The 16,008-nt window shown below is 36.4% G+C and overlaps 1 protein-coding gene across 1 annotated transcript in view; it reads left to right on the plus strand.

Annotated features, from left to right (window-relative positions):
* ITSN1 (intersectin 1) overlaps window positions 1-16,008 on the plus strand; it is a 138,604-nt gene that overhangs the window by 27,224 nt on the left and 95,372 nt on the right. The window contains exons 2-4 of the mRNA XM_074155536.1: window positions 5,970-6,029; window positions 10,739-10,831; window positions 12,852-12,915. Coding sequence (XP_074011637.1) covers window positions 6,002-6,029; window positions 10,739-10,831; window positions 12,852-12,915 — 185 coding nt within the window. The 5' untranslated portion in view covers window positions 5,970-6,001. The remainder of the gene's footprint in view (window positions 1-5,969; window positions 6,030-10,738; window positions 10,832-12,851; window positions 12,916-16,008) is intronic.

Below are 16,008 nucleotides of genomic sequence, written 5' to 3' on the forward strand. Positions count from 1 at the left end.
GTGCCTTGCTACTACACCTGTTGCCTGCTTGGTGGATTTATAGTGATTTTTCTTCCTTTGTGGTCAGGTTATCCTTTCCCTGTAGCTGCAGATAGATACCGTGAATACAGAAGTGACCTTCTCAGCAGTGTGATCATTGCCACAGGTATTGAAAAGGGTTTGCAATAGTGACAAGTTTTGTTAATCTCATTTGGGTCCTTGTCAAAAAATACAAGAAACAGTAGAACTTAACATTTGTGAAGGTTTTTACACTGAGAAGTCATTCCTGTAAAGAGCAGAAACTCTGAAAAGTTTCACTGAAACTGGTAATTTTATTAATTACCTGATCTCCAAAGAGCAAGAATCAAAGCTACATGAATGTCTCAAACTGTTTTTGTTTTCCAAAATCTATCTAAAATTCCCAGGCTTTGCTGAAACTATCAGTCCTTTTATTAAAATAATACTGGTATAAAGGCTTTCCCATGTAACATGGGAAAACAGGAGAACCTACTGTTAATCTGTGATACTCTCACATGACATCCTGCTTGGGGATATTTTGTCATAATTTGGAATTCTTGAGAAGGATGTGGGGGTTTTATCTGGTTGGTTTTGTTTCTTTTTTTCCTGTAGGAGGAGGAAGGTGACTGATAAGTTGCCTCAGAAATTACTTCTTGAATTGTTTGCCCAAATTATCTTGTGAATGATTGTTTAAGAATTGAAATGCTGTGCTGCATTTTAAGGAAAATAAAAATGTAGTCTTTTTTGTGTGAAACTTGTCCATATAAAGACACATTGCACTGAAATAGCTAAATTGCTCTTAATTTATATCTCCTGTAGCTTTATTGCAGTTTTCTATGTAAACATGTCCTTAGAAGAGCACGGATAACTTTAAATAGAAGCTATAATAAAGTTTTGAGCCAAATTGTTAAAGTCCTTATATAATACACAGTGGAAGGAGTTTTCATACATCTGACTTCTATGCATAAAAGTGTTGTTAGCGTAGTTGTTTTCAACTTGATCATTTTGTTGAGGTAAAAACTTAGATAAGACATCAGTGCTTAAATTTAGATATGATCTGGGCTTATGTACGTATGAAGTTAGTCTCTGTATATGTTTGTTTCACATTTATATGAATAAATTTTAGTCTAGAAAGCACTCTAAGGAGGAGCAGAATGTTGAAAGAGTACTTCTTTTACATATAAAAGAGTGCTACTTCTATATAGAATATTAGTTTATGAGAAGAGATTAAATTATTTGGAGTTGAGGAATGGAAAATAAAAATATTTCTGGGCTCATCTACAGTAGTATAAGATGGAAGAGAGAGCACTGAGATGGCTGGGCACTTCCTTGTCTCCCTTGCTCAGAGCTGGGTTAAGCAAATTTTTCTGATAAAATAACCTTAAATGTATGTTTTAACACTCTCTGTGAATATAAAAATAATTGTGTAGATTATGAAAGTTGTAATTGTAGAGAATATAAAAATTATGCCTATCTGAATGCCCTGGTCCTGATGTTTGTTCTACACTTTACATCTGTGTGCCAGTATGACATTCCATCATCCCCCATTCTCAGGCACGGGGAAGGCCTCATTGTGCTCTGAAGTCTGTGGGAGATAATGGATTGGAAGATTGTACATATTCTAGTAGGATTGCCACAGTGGAAGACAATTAGTGCTGGGAACCTACCTCCAAGTATTGCCCATCTCCTTACCTCTGAGAAATAGCATTGGTCCTCAGACCAAATGTAGACTCATCTGGTCTTATCAACTCCGCTATTTTTGAGAGATAACATTCTCCTCTTTCCCTGCTTTCTTTGCTGGAAATGTTCACTCCCAGACTTTGAGGGCTTTCCACCTCCCAAGTGACAGACAGGTACAGTAGGTGTTGATTGAAACTGAAACAATGCTCACAACCAGCATCCTTTCTGCCTGCTCATAACAACACAATATAATAATCCTGAGCAGAAAGAATTACAGAGAGCAGATGTGTATAATGGGTCTTGTGTGCATTTGTAGATTATTGATCTACTGGAACATCATTTGTTCATTACCCTGCTTTCACTGACCTGAGAACATAAATGCATTTTGGTGCTGTACAGAGACCTTTGTTGGGAGAGGGTGTGCAGTATGGTTAATGTGGGTACCACAATGTGAATTTGAAAGCTGGTGTGTATGCCTTTTGTGGAGAGTTGGGAAGTACAGAATTTGTGAATGATCGTAGTGTTTAGTGGTTTGTATTGTGTGTAAATTAGACAATTATTTCTTGGTTGTTTATAGATTAAGTGATGTAAGTTAGAAGGAAGTGTTTAATGTCTGATTTGTTTGTCAAATCTCAGTGCGGGGATGGTTTTTTTGTGGACAAGCAAAGGTGAGTAGCTCAATGTTCTTCTATATTGTTCTTTGTAAAAGCAGTATGAAGTATCTGTTGCATCTTCTGATTCTTGTGGAAAATAAATTATTTAATAGTTCATTACTAGCATAATTTTGCTTATGGTAAGAGTTTTGGGCTGGCTTTCTAAGGAACCAGTGTATGTGATTGACTGACAGTGCAGTTGTGGTTCGCCATGATTGACTGACAGTGCAGTTGTGGTTCCCCTTGTTGTCTCTCCTTCTTCCCACTTGAATAATTTCTGAACTCAGTGGTCAATGTCAGTTGAATTTGACAGAGTTCAAAAAATTGCTGAGAGACTAAAGTTCCTACAAACATGAATATCAGTAGTTAGTTAGAGAGAAGTTACTGCTTTCCTGAAGGGAATGGTGCAGAACTCAGTTTACCCATTCTGTTTTTCTGTCAGCTTTCTGGTCACTTGGTTCCTACATGATTTTTGTTTTGACCCTTAGCGTTCTTGTTGGGGGTGTTGGGAGGAACAAGGAAGACAGAGGAGTTAATGCTGTTGTGGAACTGGTAGAAATTAGGGTAAGAGGAATGCAGATCTATAACAACTTGTTAATATTTCAAAATAACATTGCAAATTGGAATGTCAGTGCTTGTATTTTCATTACAATAATTTAAAAATACATGATAAATTTATAATATAATGACTACAGCAGATGCTTTTTGGATCAATAATACCTGGTCCCCATCCCAGAGTCTTCAACCCAAAAAATAAAATCATAGAACAGCCCAGGTCAGAATGGACCTCGAAGGACTGTCTGGTCCAACCTTTCATGGGAGATGGAGCCTAGATGAGATTATCTAGCACCCTGTCCAACCTCATATTGAAAATCTCCAGTGATCAGGACTCTACCACTTCCTTGGCGAGGTTATTCCAGTGATTGATTGTTCTCAACGTAAAAATTTTATTTCTTACATTGAGATGAAACTTCTCCCAGTGCAACTTGTACCCATTGTCCCATCTCCATATGGCTCTTGTGAAGAGAAAGCCTGCGTCCTCTTTGTAGCCACCCTTTAAATACTGGACTACTGTGATGAGGTTGCCCTGAGCCTTCTTTTCTCCTGAGAGAAAAGACTTAACTGCTTCAGTCTTTCCTCAGAGGGCAGGTTCTCCAGCTCTTTGATACTTAAACTAAAAACTACAAAGTCAATATTGGAATGCTGTGAAATTTCTTATCTCTTTTAACCCTCATTTTTGTATATAACAAACCCCAAGTTGTTGGAATCAACTGTCCACGGTTGCAAAGTTCAATTCCTGTAGTGTTAGGGCTCCTGGTATCTACTTGGACATGTAAAATGAAACCTCTGGTTATGGAAGTTGGGTGTTACATTGGCAATAAACAGCAAATTAACATACTGTCTTATGGGAGTATGTTGATCTTTCTCTCTCTGCTTCCTATTGTATGTCTGTTTGCAGTCCCTTTTATTTTGTTTTTCAGTCTCTCAAATTTAAACATAGCTTTCTGCTCCTTTTCTCCATTTTACCCATCACTATTTAATCTGCTTACTGCTAAGTCCTTTTTTTTTTTTTTTTTTTTTTTTTTTTTTTTTTTTTTAATTTTTATTTTTCTCCAGAAGCTCTTTAGAATGGTTTTATGCTTTCTTTGGCATCCAGCACAGGGGTAGTCTGGCGACTTCCCACTCCCTCCCCTCTCTCTGATGTGTTCAAGGTAAAGGAAGAATAACCTACCAATACCTTTGGAGTATTAGTAATCTGTGGAGGAGTATCTTCCCTTAAGTGGCTAAACACTTGCAATCTTTTTATGTGCTCTTCTGACAATATTTACAATATTTAAGTTTTCCTAGCTTGCAAAAAAACCCCAAACCAAAACAACAAAACAAACTGAACACCACCACCCCCCTTCCCCAATCCACCCTCTAGTTCTCCTTTTCATGTCTCTTGTCCTTCTGTTACTGCTCCAAGTGCTTTTCCTGTCCTTCTGCATGCTCTGGGAAATTGAAATAGGAAGAGAATCTGTGCTCTGCTGGTCTCCTGTTATCTTTTTAACACTCGAGTTTAAAACCTGCCTGTGCTGTAAGATTCAATAGTGTATGTGTGGAAGTTGGAGAACTCTTTCTCTTTTTTTTTTTTTTTTTTTTCTCCCATCGGGTTTGCTTGCAGTTTTAAAAAATAGAAGCATAATAGAGGTATTGCCTGCAGCAGAGTACAATAAGAAAACATAAGCAAAGATTAAAGTCGAGATCTCCTAGCACTTAAGAAATGCTTTTGAAAGAGCCATACTGCTCAAATAGCTTATTCTGAAAACACTGTATCAGTATGCTTGTGATTTTAAACTTTTGAGATAATGCTTGCCGTGTATGAAATTAGTATTGGCTGTGTTACCTGGCATTTGGAAGAAGGTTTCTGAGTCATGTACCATGCTTCATTGCTCTGCCAAATTATGAGAAAAAAAAAATTAGTATTTTTTCAGAGTTCTCTAAATTACAACTGATGGGGAGACTGGCTTACAAAAGTGCTGTGGGTTTTTCTACAGTGACATCTGTGGAGTGTATATATAGTAGGTTCCCAAGTTGGAAGACAGAAGAGTATGTGGGAAGTGTGAAAGGGGGATGGGGAGGAGAGCAAACAAATTCAGACAAAAGGAAATTGTTGATGCAAGTTAATGCCTTTTCTTAGTGATATTGATAAATTTCTGCTGCTGTTCAAGCAGTCTAAATTATTCTCCTTCTGATTCCGTTTCCTTTTGCTTTCCTCCTGTTGCCTGGAAAACATGAGTGGAATCTAGTAGGACAAGAGGCTGCTTTTTCATTGTTTTGTGGCTCTGTTGCTAGCTATTGTCCTCTTGGCTTGGGCAGTTCATGTCAGTCTTTGTGTGGAGTAAGAAAAATGTTTTTGTTTTTTTCTTTAAAGATTAAATTTCTAGACTGTGTGGATTGCTTTTATTTGAAAAGCAAGCAGTGCTAACTTAAGAGTATCTCCCACCAACTAATGTATTTTTTGCTTGTGTTGTTACCTTTAGCACTTTGTGCATTTGGATGTGCTTATTACATTTGTGGGCTAGTTCGGGGGTAAAGCAGTCTTGAAAATCTAGTTTCATTTTTTGACGTAATTTATTTAAAACAAAGAAACTCTAAGCAAGACAGTGCATTTCATGAGTTTTTCTGTCGGGAATAAAAAACAGATCACTGATAATGTTGTATGTTTTCAACAGTTGCAAATAGAGCCAATTTTGCTGTTAAGTAGGAGTAGAGCTCTAAAACCCTTAAAGTAATGCAGCCTTGAGCAGTGTCACTGGGATCTCGTCTGTTGTGGCTGACTTAACTCTGTTCTTTACTACATCACTGATTATTTATAAATGAAGATTGTTTTTGAGGACATTCTTGAAACAGAACTGAAATGTAGCTACTTGCTTGTGTGAAAACGCACTCGTGGATGCATAGGGGAGTGCAAAAAAATGAGACATTTCTCTTCTAAGTAACAGTTCTTGCATGTAGTATTTATATGATCCTACTTCTTTATTGCCTTTATTTTTACTGTACCAATTAATTATGTGGTGGTATGGAAAATATATTGAAAATGAAAGATACTGCAACTTTTTGATTATCTGTTGGTTGTTTTTTTTTTTTCTTTTTCAGGCATCTATTAACAAGCTAAAAGTGACAGAACCATGGCTCAGTTTCCAACACCTTTTGGGGGTAAGTTAATAGTGTATTCTTAGCTATTCTTATATGCAAAAACTCTGCATAAATCTATTGCTTTCCCAATATGTTCTGTGTGGAAGTGTTTATGGGTATTATGTCTTTCTGAGATGATAGTTTATCTGATTTGTGATGTTTTTGTCCTACGGTTTGTAACTGTAGGGCTGATTCAGGCCACTCAGCCCCTGGTAGTGGGGCATAGCCTCATTGTGCATGAGTTGTGGCTAAGAAGTGGATATGCTTTTTCTTTGAGGATTCCAGGACTTTTTAATTGCTAAAAAGTACAGCAGATTCCTTTGGATGCTATCACTTCAAATTTTTTTTCTTTATTGTCCCATAATTCATGTTTAGATTAGAAAAAAGGTGCTGCGTTTTTTTTGCTCTCCACTTACAACGGGGAAAGGTATAGCATCTTGAACTTCAGTCTTTTTGAAAGATCTGGGAAGGGCCTTGGTAGTGCAATAGAGACATTACTTTTGCTATTCACATGAAAGACATTTTTGAGCCCAGTTTTACAACCAATCTGAAGAAAGATTACAAAGAGAGATTTCAGTTCTGAGACCTTAAGTAACTAGTTTGGTTCCACTTAAATGTTGTATCTGTTAAGGGCTTTTCTCTGTAGATGCAGATATGATTCTTGTGTGTATATGTATATTTGTGTATACATATATGTATACATAAATATGTATACACTCATACACACAAAAAAGTGTGTGTATATATATAAATATATATGGAAATCTAGTTTTTGGGATTGGATATAGCAAGGAAAATACAGCTAGGAACACCAGATATAGCTAGGAATTTGTATCTAGTGTTTCAGCGGGAGACTTCAGGAAACACAGATGTTATTCAGAGTATGTTGTTAGTGAAACTCAGTCCTTGTTAGATGCGATTGGATGAAATCTCTGTCAGCCTGAAAAAATCCATAAAACACAACAGAGGCATCTTTTTGCATATGGTAGCTAGAACAAATCCATAATTGGAAGCTGCCATTCATTGCCTTAATTATCTTTAAGTCCGGGCCTCTGGAATTATATCTTGTTTGGTCCCAGACTTTCTCAGTTTGGGAGTGAACCTGGCTACCAAAAGCTGTGATGAAATAAACTCACTGGACAGTTTCATGTAGGATACCCTTTCAGGTCATGTAAAAAGTTGTGAACAGCTTCATTTCACCATGTCTTTCACAATTTAAAAGAAGTCATGATGTGAAAGAAATCTGCTTGTTTCAAATGAAGTATTTCCTTTTGTTTAGAGTTAGGGCTGTGCTTTGCATGCACCCATACTTAAACATGGACACGCATTCTTACTGGAAATCTTGTCTTCAAAGTATTCTCCTCTGGCATCTTCAGAGAGTTCTCATTGCGTTACAGATGGATAGCAGCTTTCTTTTTTCAACTTTGTGTATTACTATTTGATCTTACATCTGTTGTTCAGGATCCTGTTAACTCTAGTACATGGCTTTAGGAAGGAATTCACTATTTCTTCTCAAACAACTTTTCTCATCTGACTGCTCTGCAAAGAGGAAGTTGAAATAAGCATGTGGTTAATGTAGTTTCTGAAGTATCTTTAATTTGGTGTGGTGTGAGGGAAGTTTGTTATGATATTCATACTTGAACAAGAACCAAGTCTACCAAATAGCATCATACCTCGTCTTAGAAGAATGACAGCAAAAAGATTATTGTAAGAAGAAACAAATGGTCTAAAGAAAATTCCAATTTTTATGGGGATATTTAGCATCCTTTCAAGAATGCAACATTTCCTGTTGCCTGTGATCACCAAACAAGATGCAGAGAAGATTTATGCAGTCTCCATCTTGGGGGCGCCTTCACTCCAAATGTGCAATATCTGGTGTTCCTCTGCTTGTGAATACCAATGTATGATGGTTTTTGTTTTTATTTTACTTCCTTTCTTTTTAAAGAATTGTTCAAGTCAGCTTGGGAAATGAATATGGACAGAGCACAGCACCCAATATTTAAATTGGGGTGACTCATTGATATTCCAGAACACTGCTCATTTGAAGGATGACTAATTAATTAAAAAAAAAAAAAAGACATGGTAGGATTTTTATAATTGTTGGGAAGAATGTGGTATGATCGACCTTATGTCTATTTGTCCTGGACAAGAAAATGCCCATTTCATTTATGAAAGCCCACTGCTTCACTTTTGCAGATGAGGTGATTGCTAAGCTATGTAAAAGAAAAGATGGTTAGAGGGCTTGCTGCTGCATTCAAGAATATCTTGCTTATGAGTCAGTTTTGTGGTTTGGTGACTGCTTCCTTTGTATCCAAATATCTTGAAAAGACCCACAACCTCTGCATTGGCATCCAGGATCTGAAGCCGTGAATGGTGTCTTGGTGTTCAGTAAGATCCTGCTTCATGTCCTCCCATAGGTCTTATTGTTTCCTCAAATAACAAAAGATGGAAACAAGGCAATGCCAGAGATGTCGTTCGTGTTTTCTGTCTGAAGAGGCTACTAGGCTTGCTTGGTTTAATATTGGCTCTTTTGATGTTCATACTGTTTCAATACCAACCAAATCTCCATCTGGATGAGTAAATAATGACAATCATTTGGTCTAGTACAGGGGCTCCAGAGAAGAAATCAACAACAAATTTTGTTTTAAAATAGTTAATAGAATACATTTTTGGTTACTTCATGCCATAAGAGTTTTTGTGTTTGGGTATTATTGCCGCCTTTGTGGAAGGATAGGAAGAGCTGATGTTTTTTGTTGTTGTGGTTTTTTGGTTTGGGATTTTTTGTTGGTTTCTTTTTTTGTTGGTTTTCTTTTTTTTTTTTTGGTACTGGAATCATGCATGCCTCAAATTGAGAGCGAGCAAGCCAGCAAATGATTGCAAATTTCATGTTGATTTGTTGTATTTTTTTTCCTCTCCCCACATGATATTCAAGAAATTCTTCCTCTGTGTAAGCTACCACATCCAGCCTTAGGATCTTAGGCTGGAGTTGTCATGTTTCCAATACAGGGAGATGTTCATCTGTGTCTAGTTGGCCTAGACTAGTTGGTCTAGTCTGCATACTGGTCATAAAGTCTTAATCAACACCATTCTTTTCTGCCTGTCAGGAGTTCATGAGAAGATGGGGGAGATAATTGCTTACGTGAACTATTGTGCTTTGGGATGTTTATATCCCAAGAAGAGTCCTGTTTCATCCCCACAGGGAGCACAGCTATGAAATCTGTTTACAGTGCCTCTGTGAACTTAATCACTACAATTCTGGGATTTTTAGACTAATCTTAAAATGTCCTTTGTTTGAATTTGATATTACTAACCTGTATGCTTCTAGAAATACATAGGTTACCTGAAACTGAGGTGATCGGTTTTTACCAAGAATGTAGCTTTTCTTTCATTAATGAAATCTACCATTTAAAGGAATGTTTTTCTTCCCCTTGTCCGCTTCCTTTTCTCTGCAAAGTACATTTTGCCACATGAAAATAGATTTTAAGTGGCAGAAAGTCAGAAGGCAGGAAATTCTCATGTTCTTCATAACTGTTGAATCTCATTCTGCCTCAGCCTGCATGAAGTCTGAAAGGTCCACAAATAATTGCTTGTTGTAACTGTTTGTGGACCTTTATTACCTGAAATTTAATTCCTGAGAATTTAATGCTGAGACAGACTGAATGCTAGATCTCCTCCTTATTTTTCTGCAAGTCTGCATTTTATCTTTTTATTACTTCAATAAAACAGTAATTCCGTTAACTTAGATGCCTTCATATCATTACATTCCTATACATTAGGTGTTACAGGAACGTGCACCAGTGCATGTTCTTCTACAGATGCTGAAATCATGATTTTTACTGGTTAGAAATTGTTGAGACGAACCTGAAACACAGTCTTAGAGAGTTCATTGGAGGTCTCAAGTGGGAATTGAGATATGTTTGGTCTGAGCACGAATAGTCTGAAGGATGAAAGTAGAATGTCTGCAAGAGGAGAGAGAGGAGAGGAATTGCTGCAAAAATAGGAGATAGAACTGGAAAAAGCATTGTGGAAGCATGGCACTGTAGAAGGGTAGTAAATCTCAATGTAAACTAAATATTCACCTCCAATTTATGTGTGATGTGAAGAATCTGGTCTGTGTAATATATTCTTACTCAGCTTTCTCATTCTCAGAAGAATGAGGAGCACACTTTCCTGTGCTATTTTTACCCATGAAAAATGTTTTCTATCTAGTTGAAATGGACTTTTCCTAGACAAGTAAGGAGAGTTCTTCTCTTATAATAGTACAAAACCACTTAGTACATAACTGGTTATTTGGGGTACTTTTTCAGCTAAAAGAACTTGCATTTCAGATGTGTATCTTCTGGGAGGCAAATGACATCCCACCCCCTAAATATCTAGTGTTATGAACTTTCTGCATTATATCCTCTGGTATGCTGTCTTTTAATAGCTCATTTGTATGTTTGATTGCACTTTGAGTAGCCTGGTTGTAACTTAAATTTTTGTATGAGCCAGATAAGTGAATTAGTACTCAGCAGTCATCTTAAGTTGGTAACACTTAGTTCTGGTAAATTCATAAGTGGCTATTTAAGGATTCATGGAGCTTTCAACTATAGACTTTGGATGAACAGCTTGTATGTGTATGTTGTTTTCAGTGGTCCAGTATGATGTGATATAATTACACTCAGAAATAAAAATAATGTAGTTTTTAGATAATGTTTCTTAGTTTCATTTCTCCATTTCTTTTGAACTAGGCAACCTGGATATCTGGGCTATTACTGTGGAGGAGAGAGCTAAACATGATCAACAGTTCCATAGTCTGAAACCAACATCTGGATTTATCACTGGTAATGAAATAGTTTTCACTTCTGATTTAATTAAATTAAATCTTAACTAATGTGTGTAAATATGTACAGACTTGCCTGGGAGACATTTGGGTATGAGAATTTAAAAAACTGAACATATCTTACTCGTTTTATATCCCATTTTTCATATGCCTTGCCACATCAGCCCCATCTTTTGTGCTATTTTTTCTGATACTTACCAGATATATACCTGGTTTATGCCACTTGATTCTTCTGTAAGTAGGATTAAAATTATTTATAACTATAGGTCTGTAAAGCAGTTCTGTTGTGTAGTGCCAGCTGATACTTACAAACTGTGGAGTTAGAATTCAGGACGTGAAATCATCCTGATGCATGGTAATATTTATAGTACTTTTAATGGTGCTCAGTGAATTAACTCACTGTACCGAGTCCGGCTGAGATGGAGTTAACTTTCATCATAGCAGCCTGTGTGGTGCTGTGTTTTGGATGTTTTGGCTATGGCTGAACAGTCCTTGCAAAGCCTCAAGGCTTTCACTGTTTCTCACTCTGCATTCCCCCAGCCTCACTGGGGGTAGGCAAGAAGTTGGGAAGAGGACACAGCAAGTTCAGCTGACCCAAACTGACTAAAGGGTTATCCCATATCACCATGCTTAATAAAAACTTGGGGGTGTGGGTGTGTGTATCTGTTACCTTCCAAGGTAGCCATTGCTCAGAGACTGAACTTGAGGAAGGGGGCGAGTGATTACTTTTGCATCACTTGTGGGATTTTTTCCCACTCTTTCACTTATTAAACTGTCTTTATAATGACCAACGTGTTTTCTGAGTTTTCTCACTTTTGGTTTCCCTGTTCTCTTCTCTATTCTGCTGGGGAGAGAGATGTGTGGGGAGAGGGTGTGACTTTGGTGCCTAGTTTCTGCCTGTGACTGACCCACCATACTAACATACTAATAGATTAAGAAATCTGTTTAAATAAAGATGTATAGATCTAACTGAAATCTGTTTCAGAAACTGATTATTTAAACTGGTGAAACCAGCACAGATGACCTCTTTAAAAAATCTAAATGGCAAAGTTGATTTAATTTGTGGGAAACAAAGCTGCAAGTAAAGGAATTGTGCTGATCCTACTACATTTTCATTGAACACCACTAATTTGCTTTGGTTTTAAAGGGACTAGGATGCCTTCTCTTTTGTTAGTTTGTTGCCTTTAATTTTCTTTAGTGCTATCTAAACTCTGATACTCAATTGAAATGAAAGGTATAGAAACATTTTACCTTTCTCACTGTCTGATCCATCAAGAGGATTTCCAGAATGTGGAATCAGATTCTTAGCAGAGTCTCATTGGAGCCATACGTGCCTCCAAGTATGCAATTTGATTGTTTCTGCTGCTGTTACATATGGTACAAAATACTATCCCTTTTGACCTCCTCTGATATTTAGTGCTATTTCTAGTCTGTTTACAATTTTCCTTTACAGGCTACAACATTTCCAAGTACCTAATCCCTGTAATTGTCTTCTTATCCTTACTTTTAATTGATAGTTGGAAAATGGCTTTGAAATATTCCATTGCTTTCTTTAATGGTGATTTATCAGGTTCACATCAGGGTAAAGACCACTTACTATAGTTTGTACTAGCTCACTGGCATTGTACTTTCAAAAAATCTAAGCTAGAGTTTGTATCGTTACATAGTTTCCTGGCAGAAAAAAATCTCTTCTTCTCACAAGGCATATGATTCCAGCAAAGAGAGTCATTATCACAGATGAGACATGGTGAACCATGAGGTTCCCATTGCCCTAAATGTGTATGCCCGGTTGACTTCATGTGGTGCAGTCTGTTGCAGGCTTAAACAATCTGTGCCTGTTGGCAATATCTGGTAGGTTTGCAAGTGACAAAATAAGTTTAAATCTCATAGTCTGTTTGTATGCGTAGCATTAAGTATTTATGAGTTTACTGTTTCTTCTGTTTTAGATATTTTTGACTCAGATCTTTTCTCCTACAGGTATTTTTAGCTTTTTCTGAAATGATGTCCTATTTATTTTATAGGTGATCAAGCTAGAAACTTTTTTTTTCAATCTGGGTTACCTCAACCGGTACTAGCACAGATATGGTGAGTATATGGGAGGGGATGGGAGAATTGCAGTTATGTCACAGAGTGAAGTTTACTGGTACAGATTTGGACAGTAACTATATTTCACAGTCCAGGGTTTAAAATCACCAGTTTACTTCAGTGTGCTTTCCAAAAGTCTACAAGACAAATATGCTTTGTAGTATGTTTTAGCAGAGTTTTTAAGTTACTAGTTCAGTTATTGAAGTAGGCATCCTTCTACAAATGGCATTTTTGAAGTTGGCGATTTTCAGATTACTAAATGCTCTCAGCTTTATTAAAACTGCATTAATGTAGTTGCTAAGCACAGTAGTTAGTATTAAAAATCTTCTAACAGGTAGTCTATGCAAAACTTGCAAAACTTCTTATAAAAATTAAGACTGGCATAGACTATTTCTATTGTAGTTGGAGATACAGCTTGAAAATCTGAGATTTTTACTATTTCTTGGTGAGCTTAGATCAAAATCTGTATTGCTGTATATTACACATCACAAACTTTTCTACAATCCGCCAGTTTTTTCATGCAGGATTGCAATTGTTTCTGCTCCAAATTATATGACCATGCCAGACTCAGATATGCTAACTTACATAGATTATTCATAGTTTACATTAATTATATTACTACTAAAATTTTTGTTGGTGCTAGACAGAGTGAAATACTACTGGGTTTCGTTCTAGATTGGAAAAGAGCAGCAGAGGGATGGATAACTTTTCACAAATCTGTTAACTTTTCCTCTGTTGTTAACTGTTTGAAAGAGAGGGGAGTTTATTGAAGTTATAAAAACTTCTTGTTGTAGTAAGGACTTCTAAGGGCAGAATCTTGCTCTGACTAGGGAAAAAGAATTATTTTCTTGCAAGAAAAACAATTGCTTTGGAAATACATATGCCTAAAAGAGTGGCTGGATGTATATGGCTTTCAAATAGCTTATTTTCTTTTCAAATTATCTTCATTTATAGGTATGGAATTTGGTCTGGTTATCTTATTTTCTGAAGACTCAGTGAAAGTTCAAATGTCCCTTTGGAACTTCTCTTGCCTCTTAATTAAACAGGGAAAGAAGTTTTGTCTTAAACAAGACATCCTTTCTCCAAAAATGTTCCGTAGGCATTAGCTTTAAATAGGTGTTAACAAAACTAAACAGTTGTAAATAGTCTGACTAAAAATCTCTTCCTCTCTGAATTATTCAGTTTTTCAGCCTCTTGAGAGGGAGAGAATCATTCCACTAGTTCTGTAGTTGTCATAGAGACAAGACCTGAACTTGCACATTTTTTTAAATAAAGCTGAACTAAAACTTATTCGTGCTGCCTTTATAAATCATAAAAAAGCATGTAGACATCCCTTTTTCACTGTCTTTTGTTTTTTTGATCATATCTGAATTAAGAAAAGTAAATATTTAAGTAAAAATCTAGATCACACATATATATTCACAATTGGAATTAGAATAGCCAAGTAGGAAAATAGTCGCGTAGTGGTAGTAAGACCTCTTAAGAAGACCAAAAAAAAAAAAAAAAAAGGAAAACCCCCTTCTTTTCTCACAACTTGAATTATTTAACTCTTGATCTATCAGTGAATGTTTGTTTGTAACCTACCACGGATCACTGCTGTCCCATAGAAACAATAGAAGTTAGACTGTTTAGTGGCAAGAAGTCCTTTGCAGCCTGCAAAGGACGTCACAATATGCTCAAGACTGCATTGAAAAATGTGAGTCATTGTTTGTCCTGGCTCCCAGGGGTAAGATCACAAAGTGGCATACTTGCTTTGTGGATTAATAGCAATATTCTAATGTTGTCTATCTAAATCTCTATTAACATTGATATAGATCTGTGAGTACTTTAGCAGAGGGGGCAGTTTTGGACCAATAAGCCCAGATCCCTTGTAAGAGATAGGAGCTGCATAGAACTTCTTTTCTATCAGTATTCTTTACTGCTTGTATAGATGGATTTTTTTTTTTTTTTTTTGGTAGCATTTGATTATTAGAGGGAGAGAAGGTGAGGTACAACAGTCTTTAAGGAGGAAAGTTGTTATTCTTAGTTAAAGCAATTTGTAAAACTTTTCAAATTAATTTTCTAATTCTAGAAATATGGATGTGTATGTATGTTGTGTTTTGGTAGCATTTTCTTATTCTTAATGAGCCTACTTATTCTGAATACAGTTGATCATATTAATCTTTCTTCAAGATAGGAGCCTAGCATTTGTTTCATAAAGGATTACCTACAGCTGTATGTAGACAAGCTTATGCTAATACAAAGTTTCATCTGTTTTGTTGGCTGTGGAAGTTCTTGCATAGAAAAACACAACTGGCAAAGGAACTGGAGGGAGGATTTGCCTAATGAGTAATTGGCCATATTGCTTTCAGAGCTCTCTGCAGGAAAAGCAAACCCTGTATCTCTATGAGTTTCCAAACGTTATCTCATGAGTAAGAGAATTTTGTTTGCATAAGCAAGCAGTATAAGGATTTTTACTGTCTTATATTTTCATTTTAATTAAAAGTGAGTTACCATTTTTGTATTGTAAAAAAATAACTTTCACAAGAACTTCAAGATGCTAGCTAGTGAGCTGAAGTACCAGTTAAATGTCATCTGCCTCAAGAGCTGCTTTGAGAATATTCTGCAGTTGGTGTAATTGTTTGCTAAGATGATACTCTAAGGAGTATATCTTATTTTAATTTCTGCTATTAATCAAAACTTTCCCAGAATTCATATTGCTTAAAAATAGTAGCTCCATGTTTTTTATCTTTGAGAATTCCTGAATCTCTTCTACTCATCATTCATTTAAGAAAAAAGTCTCTGGGACCTCAGTGGAGCAAATTAATGGAATTATTATGGTCTGTCATGACAACTTCTTTACTATTCTACCCTTCGCAGGCTTGGAGTCTGCCAAGCTGGTAATCTATTAAGAAGCCTCTAAGTAGGCTTTGAATTGAGACTGCAATGGCTTGGAAGATAACTGGTTTTAAGTAGGCAATAATCTGGCTTTCTTTTAAAGCCCTTATGAATGGTGGCCTCAAAAAGCATCTTCTGTGTAGCCTGTCTCTCTGGAATTAAATGAGAACTAAAATAATCAATGCCATCTGTTTTTCATGCATTTAGAGTTACTTA

Source organism: Numenius arquata, chromosome 1 (genome assembly GCF_964106895.1).
Source record: "Numenius arquata chromosome 1, bNumArq3.hap1.1, whole genome shotgun sequence".
Classification (NCBI taxonomy): domain Eukaryota; kingdom Metazoa; phylum Chordata; class Aves; order Charadriiformes; family Scolopacidae; genus Numenius; species Numenius arquata.